Below are 16,620 nucleotides of genomic sequence, written 5' to 3' on the forward strand. Positions count from 1 at the left end.
GCACATTTGGTACACAGTGTTCCCATCACCAGCTGGAAGAAGTTCAGAACGTAGAGATAAACATGACAAAAAAGAAAGTAATTTTTCTCAATTTAAAACTTTCTATTGGAATACTTTGCAATTGGAACACCTACCCAGTGATTAATGCACAACTTAATGGTGAGCTGTTAGCACAGTGTTCACACTGCAAACAAAGCCAGAGTTTATTGATTATGAATATTCAAGCCTCGCTTTTCCTTGTGGCACCTCAGAGTATCATCAAACCCTTGATTTGGAAATAAATGGCTGATTAATTCTGCAAAGAAAGGGTTATGCACCGTCTTGAGTTTTCTTTAGTATAAATATCTCTAGGTAATTAGAAACGTTAAACCAATTACTCTAATGAACTGATTTTGTCCCGCTGCCCGTTTGGGCTCAGTACTGAAAGAAAACCTTTTATCTGTGAGAGCAGAAATATTGTGATTTATTCCACAGCAGTAAAATGAATTAGGCTGAGAGCTTTCTGGCTCATACACAGACATCGTTAATGAACTCCATTGGCATTCATTTCCTCCTCAGCTCCACTATCACTGATGAGGAGGGAGCACTTTTTCTTTTGACGTGCTTTAACTTAAAGTTTATTTTCTTAAAACAGTCGACACATGATGTAGTTTGTTGGGGTCTTTTGCTGTCTTTTTAAACAATCACAGGGTATTTTGTTTCTCAAAGTGCAACATAGAACTGTGAAATTTGAATTTGCCATACTGCAGACTGGCAGCACCAGATGCTCCCCCCCACACACACACCACACACACACACACACACTTTAAACTCTCACAACAGTCACCCCTAAATCACTTCCAGAGCATGAAATGGAAATAAAACAAAATGCACCGACATGGAGAACAGGCAACGCCTTGTTCAGTCTTGCACAGTCTAATCATCCCCACCCAGTGGAGGTGCCGGCGCAATGCATTGCAACAGCTCATTTGGCAGCACTGCTGACATCTTCATCCCTAATATACGCTTACGGGAAACATATTGAGCCAGAGGTGCAACATCTTTTCTTCAAGAAAAATCAAATATCCCCCCGGTTAGCAGAGAAGTTAGCCCACTGAAATCTTCTGCCAGGCAAATTCCCTGAAAGCATTAATTAGTTTCCCACCATTTAATTGGAAACCAAAGCCTTAACAAAGCAACAGATGCTTACAGAATGTGAATCAAGTGTGGCAAATGGAAAATGGCATCTGTGTTTCATACATGCAGGAGATGTGGCCGGCCATTGTACTGTAAAACCAGGTCTTACTGCGGGGCTCTGAAATCCCTGCATGACAGCACTGTAATTTCATTTATCACGCCTCAGCACGCACCAAATCAGACATGGACGCTTACGATTCTACCACTCGTGTGCAGGTTTGTGGCGGGAGCTGAGGTGGGGGGAGGGTCAAAGAAACATTGGTGGGTGGGTTCAATTCGATTTCTGGTGTTGTAGGAGTCCTGAAGTGGAACAAATTTGGCGTGTGAGAGCAGTGAAAAGAAGGTGGATACACAGGGGATTACTGAGAGAAATGGAGGGAACGACAGGTGCAGACATGCGAGGGGTTTAGAGGAGCAGCAGGGAACCCCAAGGAAGCAGAACAAGATACTGTGGTGTGAAAAAGTGTTGCCCCCTTCCTGATTTCCTATTTTTGGTATGTTTGTGTTAAGCTGGTAAATGTTTCAGATCAAAGAAATTTAAATATTAGACAAAAATGACACAATTAAACACAAAATGCAGTTTCTGAATTAAGGTTTTTATTATTAAGGGGGAAAAACTGGCTGGGCCATGCTTAGCAGCAACAACTGTAATCAAGTGTTTGGGACATCTGGCAATGAGTCTTTTGCTTTGCTGTGGATGAATTTTGGCTCATCTCTGCAGAATTGTTGAAATTCAGCCACATTGGGGGGGAACACTTTTATAATATTCTTAAACACGCTGGTACTGTGACTAAAAAGTTTTCTGAAAGTAAATGGTGATATTAGATTATTTCTCTTTTGAATTAATAACAGGGTGTTACAAGGAATATTTAACCACATATTTTTAAGCCTAAAATGTGGATGTGACAAAAACTGTGGAGAAGAAGGGAACTTGGGGATGTTAAGATGTTATTCTTAAGAGTTAAGAATGAAAAGTCCATGAGTTCAAAGGTCTTGAATAAGTGTGTGGTTCAAGGCATGAATTATCCTAGAAAAGCAGAAGATAATGGGAATGACAGGAAATTACAAGCACTAGAACATATTTAGAAAAAACAGACTGACCAGATGCTGCTCTGTTCCAGCGACTGAGTATTTGGCACGATGTCCTCGTAAACACGAAATGAGACATCCGATTTTGTTCTTCTTGTTCAGCATTGTGAAAAAAATTGACTTTAAGAAAAACCCAAACAAAAGTAAAAAAACAAAACAAAAAAAAAAATAGCACAAAGCACCAGAGCAAATATCACAAGTTTAAACTTTGGTAATTCAGAGTGATGTGCGGCTGTTAAAACAAAAAGGGACAGTCAAGTGAAAAGAAAAGTATTCACAGGACTCTGTGCATCCTTACTGCTGCCATAGGATTTAAGAGGCTAAACAGTAGCCAGATGTTGCACTAGAATAAGTGATCGTGAGCATCTCTAAAAGACATGTTTGCAGTTTGCTATTCGTGAGCTTTCAGTTGGGTGTTGAAACAATGCCCCAATCTTTTTATCTCCCAGCCCAAGAGCTTCACCTCAGATTCCACAGGCCTCAGTGAGTGTGTTAAATATTAAAAGCTTATGACAGTACAATTACGAAAAGACTGAAGGGCTGCTAAGAGAAAGTTGTCACCGGACGGTTTAGGTTTGCAAAGTTGCATCTAAAGAAACCCCAAAACCTCTGAAATGCACAGAGCCAAACCCAGCATATCAGCACATCATACCTGGTGTCAGCACCGTGGTAGAGGGGTGATGGCACACAGGACCTGGAGAGCCTTATAGTCACCAAGTTATCAATGAACTCTGATGAATAGTGAAGTGTTCCAGAGTCAAACGTGAGGCCACCTATCTGACAGCTAAAGCGTGGCCCATAATGGTTCAGAACATGAGTGATCCGAAGCACTGTAGCATACCTACAACGTAATGACTGTGAGGGAGAGGAAATGAAATAAAAAACAGACTCAAGGTGTTGCAGTGGTTCAGTGAATCCAGACTGAAATGCTGTGAAAGTACCTCAAGAGAGCTGTACATGAATGAATGAATGGCTGTACATGAAGCGAAGCAATTTTTCAAAGAAAAGTGGGCCAAAATCCCTCCACAATAATCAGAGACTGACAAGTCAAATTAATCCAAGCTAAACAGTTATTCAAGCTACTGAATCATTTTTAAGTTTTCTCACTAAATCATCAACAGTATCGTTTACCATAACTTTTACTTCAGTGTAATATCAGTTTTTGGGAGGGTTTTTTGGAGGGGGGGGGGGTTCTGAGGTAAGACAATAAGAAAACAAATGAAAACATGTGAGTAGCACACAGAGAGCAGAAAGGCTCGAGATTAAGTGTTGGTGTACAGTTCTCTGTCCAGCTGTGGTGATGCGGTCTGGTTTCCAGTAATATTTTGGACTTGAGTCAATTCACACACTTGGTTTCTGGGTAGCCTGTGGTTTGAAATGGTCTAAACTAAAAAGAAAAACTTACACAATTTGTGCCCATTGTGTTTTTTTGCTATGTGGTATGTCAACACGTTTAACTGTTAAACGACCAAAGCTGCTAGACTCCAGAAATTGTGTTTTGCTTGTCTTATTTCAGCACCGATGTGGGAGAGGACTACAGTTTCCTTGTACTCATACTAAATATGACCATGCAATGACGATGAGAGTTAAACTTATAACAGATTTGTTTTGTTTAGACTACACAACCCATTTAAGTAACGACAAACCTAAATAAACTCTGTGATGATGCAAAACGACAAGATAAAGGACCAACAATGGTCAGGTTGACTTCAAAACTGAACACACAAGTCGATCACGTTTTCAGGTTGGTTAAAACCAAGGAAAGGTGGCAATCTGACAGTGAAGGTGAAAATGTGTGTATACCATCGTTTTGTTGTCTCTCTCTTTCATCAGTAATGAAAACCACACACGTTTGAGAATGGAGGCCAAACTGGGTCAAGCTGGGCTCCTCTTCTGGTTCCAACTGATCCCTTTACCCAGCAGGCACTCTGCTCACGATGGCATCAGTTATTACATGTTTAAGTGATTTTTTTTTTTTCCCCAACAGTCAGTCTGATTCGTAGCATTGCAAGGGTTCAATTTGGTACTCGTGCTACACAAACTAGAGTGTCGGACTGGCAACAATTTTTTTTTGTGTTTGTTCAACTGCTAAGTAGAATTATGAATAGAGACATCTTTGATGGAATTAATTTGCTGCAAATAGTGGTTAAAACACTGTTAAAAGAGACAATGAACGCATTTTTATGCATTTATTCATGTAGTTATTCCACTCTGATTCAAAGGCTCAAGGCTGGGTCAGCGATTTAATAGCCAAAAATACTCTAGAGTTTATGTGGTTAATGTTTTTTTTTTCTTTTCTTTTTTAAATCTCCTTCAGGTTTTCTCTTCATTTTTGTACCATCCTTAAAAATGCCACAAAACTTTGAAAAGTGCATTTTTGTGAATAGCTCCAAAACTTTTCAAGTTGTTCATATACCCCTCATAAAAATGTTCCCCGTCATCAAAGCTTGTGAGGTCACAAATTTGCAACAGGAAACCACCAACATTTTTTCCCCAAAGGTTTTATAACCATCCTGTTCAAACAATCTTTTTTTTGTTTTTTGTTTTTTACACAGCCAGAGAACAAAAAAGATTGAACATAATAAACTCCCAAACCTTTTGTACAGAGAAATCAAACTAAATGAAGAAAACATCTCTTATATTAGTCCATGTTTTATCCTTTGAATCCCCTCTTGCATTTGCCATTAAATTGGGAAGGGAGACACAACAGTGTCAGAATGAGGCTCTCTGTGTTGTACGCAATGTCAATCAGTCTATTTCACTTGCTGGTTTTATCTGTTTTATGTGGAATAGAAACCAGCAAGTCTAGGCCATTCAACAAGTAATCCAGTAATGTCTATGTTGGTGTGTGCATGTGTGTGCGTTCAAAGGTTATCAATGTGAATGTGTAAGGAGTAGGCAAACCTAAAATTAAGTGTATGCATGTCTGTGTGTTAAGAGTCTCAGAGTTTAAGCCAGTCCGAATCCCTCGGAGCATTCCTGAATGGCCAACAGCAGCATATGTCTCAGCTTCTCGTAGCTCTCGTAGGCTGGAAGGTCCAGCTGGTTAAAGCTGAGGATGAAAAACAAAACATTACAGTTTTAAAGTTTTGCTCTTTTGAACCATCTACAAATATTTGTGCCATATCAACTTTCAACATGCTCACCAAGTGTGAGCAGATGGCAGGCGGTCAGTGGATCGATCATCACGGTGGATCTGGAACTTCTGGATGCCGTTCATGCCTTCCAAAGCTGCAAAACCCTGGAGGGGAACCTTGGATGTGCCAGTGACAAACTGCAGGAACTTGGCCCGGTCTGCTTGATCAAATGACCGCAAGGCCCTCCAGAACCATTGAATCTAAAGGAGAGAAAGAAAAAAAATTTATCCGAGTTACAAACATACATTTCTGTTTCAGTTATAGTAAGAAAATGTGATTCTTAAGCAATATGCAAGTGTCTTGTGGTCAAGAAACATTTTAAGATAATTTATAAGGCTTTTCAATATTCCCAAATCATATTCAGCGCTATGTGTGAAAGTTCAAATGAAACGCTTTATCGAATCAAATGTGTCTGCATCACTTCTGCAGCTGGAAACTTAAGTTCAAGCTGCATCATATTAACAAAAAAAATAAATAGTATTCGCTGTTCAGCTGCATGCTAGTGTATTTGTTAAGTCCTCCAGGAGGAATCGTGCACATATCTTACCAAACAGTTAAAAACACTGCAAACATTTCCTCATCCCTACCTGGATTGAGCTGGACTGGTACTTGTGATATTCAGTGTTAGCCTTGAGGTCATCGATGTCAATAGCTGGCAGGCCAGAAATGAGCAGTTCCAGCTCCTGCTCAGTGAAGATGGAGATCAGTCTCTTGGGGATGATCTCGTAGAAACCCTCAAGAAAGGCTGCGAGTTGCTTGCGGATTGCACCTAGTGAGTGAGAATTTGTTTATTTTTCAGTTAAGCACCTGAAAATTCAAAGCATCTCTCAATAATGTATGGTTGTAGCTCAACTTTGCATCTTTAATGCTGCTGCAGTGCTGCCACCTAGTGGCATCATTTAGATTGCATTATATGCTGGTTTAACATGGCAATAAAATGGCATCTGCTGATGACTTATTGTTTTTGCCTACACCAATTATTTTAGCATTTAATTTCACTGATGCAGCATTAGTATTAAGAAAAAACTCACCTGTCATCTTCATCTGGCACACCAGGTGCACATACTCCTTTTTGTTTTCCTCTGTGACCAAAATATTGGCTCCATTTGGTTTAAGGTCTCTGACTTCACATACCCCAAACTCCTGGACCTACACATACAGTCAAAGACAGTCAAAAACATTGCCCTAGATAGCAGCAGCATTTTTAAGGGTTCAGGTAATTAAACCTTAACAGCACTTCTATGAGAACTTCGAACCTTTAAGGAACATATTAAATTCCATCAAACAGAAAAAAATACATAAAGAATAGACACCAACCTCTGTGCTGAATGTCAGCTCATAGCCCAGGGTGGAAACATCATTTTCCAACAGGTAAACCAAGCCCTGAAAGAATGGGTAATCCTCGCTTTCCATGTCTGTATACCTAGGAATATCACAGAAATGTAATCATATTATTGCTGACTGGTTCTCCGGTTGCCACAACATTTAGTGTTGTATTTAACTAGGCATGGGTTTGTTGAGATCATTACACTAACTGGTGCAACGTGTCGACAATTAGGTCACTTGGGTTTAAATGCTAGTAGCTCAAATACCTGACGCTCTTGCCCAAGATGTGCTTGTAGAAGCTGCGGGTGAAGTAGCACTCCAGTAACCGATTATCATAGACTGCCTTAGCCACAACACGACCCACAAACTTAAAGTAGCTGAGATGGTTGGGGTTGCAGTGCGATGATGGGTTGATGGTATAGGTGACACGATCCCCTGGTGAAGTGCGGAACAGGGCATACATTGGGTTGAACATCTCCCGGGAGATGATCATGTACCATTCCCTCAGCAGGCCACCAGCATCCTGACCCTCCTCCCCTTCAAAAACAATGTACCTGTAAGGGAAGGTGAGTGGATCAAGTTGAGTGGGTTTGAATTGAGGAGACATGCAGATAGACAGAAAGAGCAATGAAGCCTTACAGCCTGTTCTTCATGTCCTCTGGGCTCTTACGATGCAGCTCCCTGTACGAGTCCTCAAACACATGATCTCTCCTCACATGTACTGCCATGTCCTCCTTCCTCAGGCCTTCATCCAGCCGCTCCAATTCCTGGCGGAAGTACCTACAGAGATAAATAAAAATTCCAGCATGTCAACGATGGAAAAAAAGGAACACTTCAAAGTACAAAATTTAAGCTGAAGATAATTCTCCTTACTTCCTCTTAACATCAAAGTCTAGGATGCGTATGTAGTCAACCAGTACTGCAAAAGGTCCATCGGCCAAGTGAGTGGTTGACTGCCGCAGGATCTGATTAAGTACTGTGCGGTGAGTTTCTAGAAATAAAGAGTAAGGACTCCCATTAGAACATATACCATAAGATAAGATACCTTTATTAGTCCCACGAGTGGCAAATTTCATGTTAAGGCTGCCGACCATTGCCAGCGCAATGGCGGCGCCATCTTACCCTCTGACCATACATACATTACACAAAAACATCACATGGGGAAGACAGGTCAGAGAGGTATAACAATGGAAAATGCACAACATGAGGAAAGATAAGGAGAAAAAAAAATACCCCCCCAGACTGAATTCCAAGAGATCAGTTTGAGAACAGAAAAAAAAAAACCCACCTCTGCACATGAAAAACTCTTAATACACCAAAGAAACACATGACAAGCAACAAGGATGGGTAAAGGGTGAGAGACAGCCAGTGTAGACAGTGCATCCGGGCCTGCAGCCTATGCGCTGGTCTCCTTGATCCACCATCTGCATCGGAAGGGAATAAGCGTCGAAGGCGTTTGGAGGGGGAGGGGGGGATGAGTGTCTTCCAGCCAACCCAGGTGGCCTTGCGTAGGATAGGAAGAACAGTCTAAGCACAGACTGTTATCAGGGTGTTTTTGTTCAGCTCTAGCCTTGAGATCACAGCTGGCGCCTAAGTGGTATCTGCATGAAGTGATGGTGGTTTTTACTTTAGTGCGAACAACTCGTATGAATTTCAAAGCAGTTCTAACAGTCCGACACTGGTCTCTCAATCTTCCGTTGGAGAGCTGCAAGCTTCTCCGTGATTTTATCAAAATTACGCTCTGTGATGTTGTCGTTCTCGTGCTCAAAGAGCCGATTCTGAGAACTCGACCGCAGTGAGCTTCTCCAAGATGTGATCCAATTTGCGCTCAGAATAAGAGCTCTGAGTGTTCACGGCAGCCACAAGCTTCTCCAAGATCTTATCTGTGCTGCACTCAATGAGCCCATTTTGAGAACTCACGCCTCGTCCCATCGTTTCAATCCCAGCGGGCAGCCTTGTGGGGGTTTGAACAGCTGGTTCCGCTTTCTTAATTCTTCGATAAGTCAGGGCCAAGCCAGCTCCAATCAGCAAGAACCCTGTTATCATGGTTCCGAATAGGTAGATATCTTCAGCGTCTTCGATCGACAGTCCCGCCAGGCACACGACCCTCCAGTTATGCCACCCGTCCATCGTGTATCCGGCACGGAAAGTCCCTCCAGGACACTCAGGCTCACCCGAGCCCAGGCTTCTCGTTGAGAAAAGGGTGTCAATTGCATTCAGGGACCAGTTGATCAAATCCATAATTCCTCTTGTAGGTTTTAAAGAACAGACTGTGAGAGCATTCCAGTGAAAGTAATACAAAAAAACCACGAGACTAGACAAGGACACAAGAGGCTAAGCAGGGAAGCTAAGGGAGAGGAGGAGAGGAGAAAAGTGTGACCGCCTTCGTCAAGAGCCAGAAAGAAAAAAAAGAAAACTAAAACAAAGCTTTATCATTCTCCTTATTTGAATATTTTAGGCTTACCAGCAAAGCGGAGAAACTTCTGAGTGTCTGGTGGCAGATTTGAAGAGATGTGCATGGAGGATGGTTCCCTGGAAAAGAATGGGTCTAGAGATGAAGGTGTGGCAGGTGTAAGAGGTGCTGGAGACAGTGGTGGAGGTTCATCTTTGATGTGAGAAAGCTGGCTCTCCCGCGTATCCCTCACAGGAGGTTTGCTCTCTCGCTCTGTGGCATGGACTAGAAAGAATGCCTCCACAGCAGGCTGGAGAACTGGGAAAACAGCATTAGGAGAACATATTACTTAATCCCTGATAGCAATTAGTAGAATATAAAAATCACAGTAAGTACATTTCTGAATTTCCACCTACCCAGGACGGCATGCTGGTCATGTGATTCCTCTAGTTCTTTCAGACACTCCCCGAGCATATCCCATAATTCATCCAACAACAGCTGCTCACTGAGCAGAGGGAGATCTGGAAGTCTCTCTTCACTCTCTGATTGACCATTTCCTTCTTCATCTAATAAAGTTACAGTATAGACCGAATCATTGCATCAACGTTGCTGTCAGCTGTCATGTACATTTCATTTTGACTGTTAACAAGACTGCTCTCTAGTCTGTGATTAAAAACGTATTTATCTGTATTGCAGCTGCTTGTTAAAAATCACAGTAAAGCAGAGAGTGTTTTAAGGTATAATTAACAGGATGCTTGTGAGTCATACCCAGAGGTGCAGGGTCTTGCTCTAGAGGAGACGGCTGGTCCACATCCATTGGAGAATCATCTCTCTGTGCTGACTGGGATTCTGAAACCGACTGGCCTTCAGACTACAGAAAATAAACCAGGCAGAACCAGAGGCAGAAACAGAATGTGAACAACAGGGGGAAAAAACAAAACAAAATAATGATTGACATGATGGCTTGTTTGGAAATAATTAGGGATGCACAGATTTATTTGCCAATAATCATCTTGTTTACTGAAACTGAGCTATTGGCCAATAGAGCAGTGACTAATATTTATCTGTTTTGTGTAACAAATTTAGGTACATTTATGGTTACATTTTTAATAGGCTGAAAATTAAATAGTATATACAGAATACACTCATCCAGTCTGTTTTTGATACAGTATTGGCCAAGAACATCAGAGCATCCCTAATAGTGTTCAATCTTGACTGAGACTGTCATGCAAAATGACATTCCCATGATCCACTGACACAGCAAGTAAGGAAGGAAAGGAGGGCGGGAGGAAGGGGAGGGTGGGCCAAAAGCATGAAGCAACATCAGCCAGCAAACAGACGACTTCAGTGAAACAAATCAAACCATTTGGAGCAGGCAGCACATTCACATCTAGGCACCATCAAAACTAGACTACATCAATGCAAAGAATGATAAAGAGTGCAATGAATCACTGGCCCATCTGTCTCTCTGTTGGAGCTGTCAATGTTCATCATAGCAGCAAAGCAGATGTCACAATGCATAAATTACTTGAAGTAGCAAACTATAGGGTGAATGTAAAATGTGTTTACAAATAATTAAATCCAATACAAAGGTTAGAATTGGAGTTTCCTACTTTTTAAAGGCATGTGCAATATAATTAATGGGTTGGCTAATAGATTAAAATGTCCAAATCCAAAACAGGCAAATTCAAGGCAAATGACTAATAGTATGTATCTTGATGACCACCACACCAAGTATGAATAAATTCACTGTGAAGGTCACACCGCATAGTCAATGATGACTTTTCATTAAAATGATGATTGACTGTGTGAGTAAGAATGCCTGCTGTCAGTGGAGCCCATGCTAACCGTGGCAGCAGCAGCCGTGCCAACAGGGGCAGCAGCCCCAGCAGGAGGATGTGGGGCAGCCATTGAGGATCCGGCAGCGACGGCGGCAGAGGCAGAAGGGGCGGTGGGTGGGGGGGCCTGTTGCAGCCGACGTGCCCGTTGCCCCTCTCTCACCATCTGGATTATGGCATCAGCCTCGGCCTCCAGCTGACGCACCGCAGCCTGGATGCTGCTTGCTGAGCCCAAACTGGTGGAGCCTTGCCAGTCACAAATGGAAGAAAGGGGTTTTAATCATTGAGACATGATGACTATATTGTACACAAAAACCAAGAAAGCACTGTATATGTAGCATGTTTTTTACCCAAGCGCCCTGTCTGTTTGGCCTTCTTGTTGGCGCGCCTTGTGTCCTCACGGAGCTGGATGATAACCTGCAGCACTCGCAAGAAAAACTTCTGTGTTGATGTCTTGGATGTTAGTGAGCTCATACAAGGAAGCTGCAGTTCACGTCCCCCAAGAGTGCGCTTCTGTGCCGCAACAATCACCACACTCTCTGACCCGTCAAACCTGTGTCCCAATCAACAGACACATACAAGGCATAGGAGTTTATAGTCATCATTACGATGCAAATTTAATGAGTATATTTTTTTTCTAATCTGCCAGTCATCTATGCTGACAAAATAATGCCACTGACCGATGAGAATTGTCATGAGCTAACCTGCTTGTCATCTTGCCCTTCAGTCTAGCTGATATGGAGGAATCCTCGGGAGGTGCGTCAGGGGAATGTGAATCAGCTTGTGCCCGTCTCTGCTGCTCCAAATTGTACTCTCTAAGCTCGGCCAGTAATGTCCCTTTAAAAAAAAAAGAAAAAAGAAAAAAAAATAATGTTCCAAAAGTTTGTAAAGAAAAAAAAACTGCACTGAACTGAAAACAGGAATATGAACTGGCACCTACGCTCTTCCCCAAAACCTACCGATCTGTTTGCAAAGAGTGTATCCGAGATGTCTTGCGCCGCTAAGCAGCAGTCTGAGTACAGTGTCTCTGGTGGAAGCATCTCCTCTAGAAAGCTGCAGCAGAATGTTAGCTGCATCTTCCAGACCTTCCTCTGAACACGAGTGAGATGTCAACACCTTTCGCAGAGGAAAAGAATCGTTTGTGAAAACACATCATTGCAAAAATAAATGTTGAAAACAAAGAACAGAAAAATATATAGACTTAAAGACATCTTAACAAATGAGATCATTATGAACAAGCAGTAAGACAATTTCCTAAAACTATCGACACATGTTATGCTGCATTACTTCTGCATGAATCCAGGTTCCAAGAACACACTGTCATGAACAAGCTGCTGTTTATGCTCCTAAACACAAAAAGCTACCAATAAGGGCGTAACCAGATGAGGTGATCTGTCCGTACTGCAGCCAAGCATGTATTTGACAAGTGCGATTGCTGTGTATAGTTCCCTGGCCTACTTGAACATCTTGGCCAGCACTAACACCCAAGGACAGCACTAAAACTTCCTTGATGGCTGCTTACAAATATATTTGGTAAATGGACTGGTTCTTATATAGCACTTTCTACTCTGAGCACTCAAAGCACTTTACACAACTTGCCTCATTCACCCATTTACCCAAACACCGATTATGCCAAGAAACCTTTGGCACAAAGGTCACAAGAAAGGAGTTGAGAGTTGTTGTTTTTTTAATTTTTTATGTAATCTGACTTAAAAAAAACAAACAAAAAAACCCTTTTCTGCTCTGATTTTTCCCCCCTCCTCACATAAAGTAATATTATCCAGCCATAATAATCTACTCTTAATTCTGGATGAAGAAAACACAGTCAACATTCTCAAAGTAGTCTGGTTAATTTATCTGGGAGTCCAGCATTTTATTTTTCCCTAATAGTGTTTAACAGACAAACCACTGCACTTTTGTTACTTCTTAAAACACATTTTTACTGAAGAATTTACTGTAGACTGTGAAAAAAGAAGACAGGCTTTTTTTTTTTTTAAACAACATCCTAAAATGTGTTTTAACATTTGTGTCTCTGCCACGAGAGAATCGCAAACATCAGGCAACTCTTCCACTAACAGGATATTAAAAGAAAAATGTGTTTTCAATATCTGAAGTCCTTGCCTCAAAAACTGAAATGCCTGATGATCTAGAGCTACTTAATGCAAAATATTACTGAATTTTAGTTTTGAGCCCAAAAACTAAATGTATCCTGACTTCAACTTAACTCCGTTTACCAACAAGCTTGCCTTAATTGACCCTTAGAAGTTATTCAGAGAAATATCTTGGAAAACCCCTCAACATTTCTTTAAATCATTTCATCATACCTCCACAGACAGTTGAAGCTGTTTTTCTGTCAGTCCAGTGGAAGCCAACTTTTCACTCTCTGTATTGCTAACAGCACCCCTCTGTTTTCCTGTTTTGAAAAAAAAAACAAAAACATTTTCATTAATAAAAATGATCATTTTCTAATAAAATCTCTTGCATTGTAAGATTTAAATGTAAGATTTGATCACATTTTATTCAGGAATAAAGTACCACTACCTGTAGAGATTGTTCCAGTGGACGTGGGTATAGAGATTGTTGTAGAGGATGTCTGAGAGGTTGCTATACTTGTCCCTGAGGATGTACCCTGGGCTACAGCTCCTACAGAAGCCCCTGGGCCTGCCACAGTGGACTGCATAGCGCCCACTGCGGCGGTGCCTTGTGTTGTGACTGAGGCTGTGGCTCCTGAGCTGGTTGCCGTGTTGGGGTTAGGAGCCTGTGGAGTTGGGTGTCCAGCAGGCACCTCTGTGGCCTTGTTGTCAGGGAGGGCAATGGATATGAGGGAGAGCAGGCGCAGCAGCTTTTCAGTGAGCAAGGAGCTCCGTCTGATCACAGGGTGGGACAACATGTTCATCAGCTGGCCTAGAGGAGAGGTCTCCAAGCTGAACTGGGCTCCCTCTGCCTCTGCACTTCCACCTAGAGGCACCGTCTTCATTGAGGCTTTGCCCTTACGGCTGACATTCATGTTGTCAAGCTTGACCAGTAGGTCCCAAAAATCGGTGGAGATTCCTAGAGACTGGAGGGTAGAGGCAGTAGACCCCAGGGAGTTCTGGGTGTTGGAGACATTAGGGTTGGTCTGAGACTGTGACCCTGACCTAGAGCCTCCACCTCCACCCCCTCCTCCTGAGGAGCCTGAACAAAGACGAGAGTCTAGGTCAGAAGACGAAGCTGACAAGTCCTTACAACGCTGCTGCGTGAAGTGGCTGGGGAACACCTACAGAAGAAAAGAAAAAACAAAAGGACACTGAATAACTTGCGTAACCAACTTCATTTCAAGTCTTAGAACACAGAATGGACAAAGATTTAGATCAATATAGCTAAACCCTCACCTTGGCTAGCTGAATAAGTGTGTCCAGCACATGTCGACAGACCACTGGAGCAGCTTGTGGGTGGATGTGAACAGTGGAGCCTCCACCTCCAGCACATGTGACACTCGTTGCACCCGCTGACACACCTCCCAATGTCCCAGAACTTGAAGAGCCTCCAGCTGAATGCCTGTCAGCGTGCTTCCTACCTGATGCTCGCTGAATCTGGAAAATGTTTGTTCGGCAACCCAATGCTGCATCCATAGAAACAGAGAGCCAGGAAAGCTGACTGGAACTGCGAGACTCCACCCTGTTCAATAACTCTAAGGAGGAAGCTGGGGATGAAGAAGAAGAAGATGAAGATGAGGAGAGGGACGAGGTGGCTGTGCCTTTTCCTCCACAGCTTCCCTGGCTGGTCCTCTTGCCGCGAGAGTCCTCTAGACGTGAGGTCTCCACGCATACCTCACTCTCACTGCTTCGTTGGAGTATTGACAACAGGCTGCGAATGACCCACCCACGTGTCTGAGAATGGTAGCAGAGGTTCCTGAGCACACGGTGCAAACGGCTGGTGTTGAGTTTCGGTTCATCCACAAACAGCAAAACCAGCAGGCAGGACAAAGCCTCGTGGTCCAGAAGCAATCGTCCACGCAGGCGCAACAGGGAGTCGACACTTGAACTGGATGGTCTGAAGAAAAAGTAGTAACAGTATGTCACCTGTCAAAACTTCTGTAAGATTTCCTAAATGCCAAACCGACATTTTATTTAAAAAGGAAAACATTTCAAAAAATTAGATCACTGTTATTATACCTGTGGTTTGTTCCTCCACCCATCTGAAATGTCCCTCCTCTCTGCACAGCCAGTCGGGTGTACTGGACGCCACGATTGCTTCCTAACCGGCTAGTGAAGGCCGGTGAGCGCAAGATGGCTGAGAGGGCTGAAGATGAACTATGACCAAAAAGCCTTTCATGCATCAGTTGTCTCTGACGTGCCTCTTGCTCTCTACGTAATGCAGCAGCTTCAGCAGCAATGTCTGGAGGCATGACAGCCAACACGCTGTCCTCCATGTCTTCAAGAACACTGCGACGGAGCTCTGATGGCAGTGTCTGGATGAAAGTTACGGGATCTAAAGGTGTGTCTCCTTGGGGAGGCTGCTGGGCTAGTTCCCTACGCTGCTGCTCTGCTCGCTGCTGGGCAAGAACCTAAGACAACCAATGGCATGCTTAGTAAATAGAACCAATTGTCAGTGACTTCTTTTGTTCGAAATATCTATGAGTAAGCATTTTGCTTACTCACGCAATTAAAAAAAAAAAAAACATAACTTCTCACCTCCTCCTGGATGGCAGGTGGTAATGCTGCCAGGAATTCAGGGCTGACCTCTGTAACCCCTGGCCCTCCCAATACAGGTGCAGTAGAGGATGGCAAGCTTGTAGCAGCTGGAGGACGGGAGGGTGGTCTGATGCCAAGCTGATTCTGCAGCACCTCTCGGCGGATGTCCTCAGGAAGAGCTGCCAAGAAGGAGGGATCTACACCCTCTGGCAGGCTGATGCCTGCCATCACAAAGTAGAACAAAACAAACCCCCAAAATGAAACAATTAATATTATACAGTTTATTATTGCAGGGTTCACTACAGAATATCAGCCAGACTGCGACCAATCCAGGCAACGTAAAGCATCTGTTTGTGTTGGCAACAAAAGGGCTCCTCTTGCAAGATATGTCCAAAATTTCACATTAGAATTTTTATGGTTCTTCCATGAAGGTTGTATCGCTTTTGGCACCTGACCAAAACAAACACACTGATGTTTTTCATACCACTAAGCTGTGTAATACTATAAACACGATAAACCAGAATGATGACAACAAAGCAGCTAGATGGAATACTAAAACAGATTAAAATAAGAGCCAGCATTTCACAAACTATTTTGGTTACTACTTTTTATCTTAAACATGCTAGTTAGTTACTCCTTTCCAATGACGTCACACACATCAATAAATGATAGAAGTCATGATTGATTGGGGAGCAATGTGTAATCTGTTGTCTCTCAATCAATAAATCCAACATTTTATGGCTGTCCAATCAGACATAGTAACCATCACAACAGATAAAAATGTCACGTAGTCTGACGGTGGCATACGCAGAGATTCTACCCTTCAGTCATATATCCACTAACCATCCAAATTGCAGTTTACATTCAAGTATCTCAAGTTTCAATGAAGACTTGGCAGGAATTAAATAGAGGGTACAAAAGATTACCATCAACAAGGAGCAGCAGCAGCAAAAATCAGTATCTGACCAAATGTGAAATATGGTCACAAA

General features: G+C 42.6%; 1 protein-coding gene across 3 annotated transcripts in view; it reads right to left on the reverse strand.

The window, feature by feature from the left end:
* Positions 1-4,441: 4,441 nt before the first annotated feature.
* huwe1 (HECT, UBA and WWE domain containing E3 ubiquitin protein ligase 1) overlaps positions 4,442-16,620 on the reverse strand; it is a 53,722-nt gene continuing 41,543 nt past the window's right edge. For all 3 annotated transcript variants that reach the window (XM_085394014.1, XM_085394013.1, XM_085394012.1), the window contains exons 63-82: positions 15,632-15,852; positions 15,113-15,504; positions 14,330-14,990; positions 13,500-14,214; positions 13,283-13,371; positions 11,918-12,074; positions 11,663-11,795; positions 11,309-11,511; positions 10,969-11,204; positions 9,889-9,991; positions 9,537-9,686; positions 9,193-9,438; positions 7,602-7,719; positions 7,368-7,508; positions 6,995-7,282; positions 6,720-6,825; positions 6,434-6,551; positions 5,990-6,171; positions 5,412-5,602; positions 4,442-5,317 (exon numbers count right to left, since the gene is read on the reverse strand). In XM_085394014.1, coding sequence (XP_085250140.1) covers positions 5,215-5,317; positions 5,412-5,602; positions 5,990-6,171; positions 6,434-6,551; positions 6,720-6,825; positions 6,995-7,282; positions 7,368-7,508; positions 7,602-7,719; positions 9,193-9,438; positions 9,537-9,686; positions 9,889-9,991; positions 10,969-11,204; positions 11,309-11,511; positions 11,663-11,795; positions 11,918-12,074; positions 13,283-13,371; positions 13,500-14,214; positions 14,330-14,990; positions 15,113-15,504; positions 15,632-15,852 — 4,553 coding nt within the window. In that variant the 3' untranslated portion in view covers positions 4,442-5,214. The remainder of the gene's footprint in view (positions 5,318-5,411; positions 5,603-5,989; positions 6,172-6,433; positions 6,552-6,719; positions 6,826-6,994; positions 7,283-7,367; positions 7,509-7,601; positions 7,720-9,192; positions 9,439-9,536; positions 9,687-9,888; positions 9,992-10,968; positions 11,205-11,308; positions 11,512-11,662; positions 11,796-11,917; positions 12,075-13,282; positions 13,372-13,499; positions 14,215-14,329; positions 14,991-15,112; positions 15,505-15,631; positions 15,853-16,620) is intronic.

This window comes from Rhamphochromis longiceps, linkage group LG20, assembly GCF_057381845.1.
Source record: "Rhamphochromis longiceps isolate RC_006_pf linkage group LG20, R_longiceps_female_GT1.1, whole genome shotgun sequence".
In the NCBI taxonomy this organism is placed as follows: Eukaryota; Metazoa; Chordata; class Actinopteri; order Cichliformes; family Cichlidae; genus Rhamphochromis; species Rhamphochromis longiceps.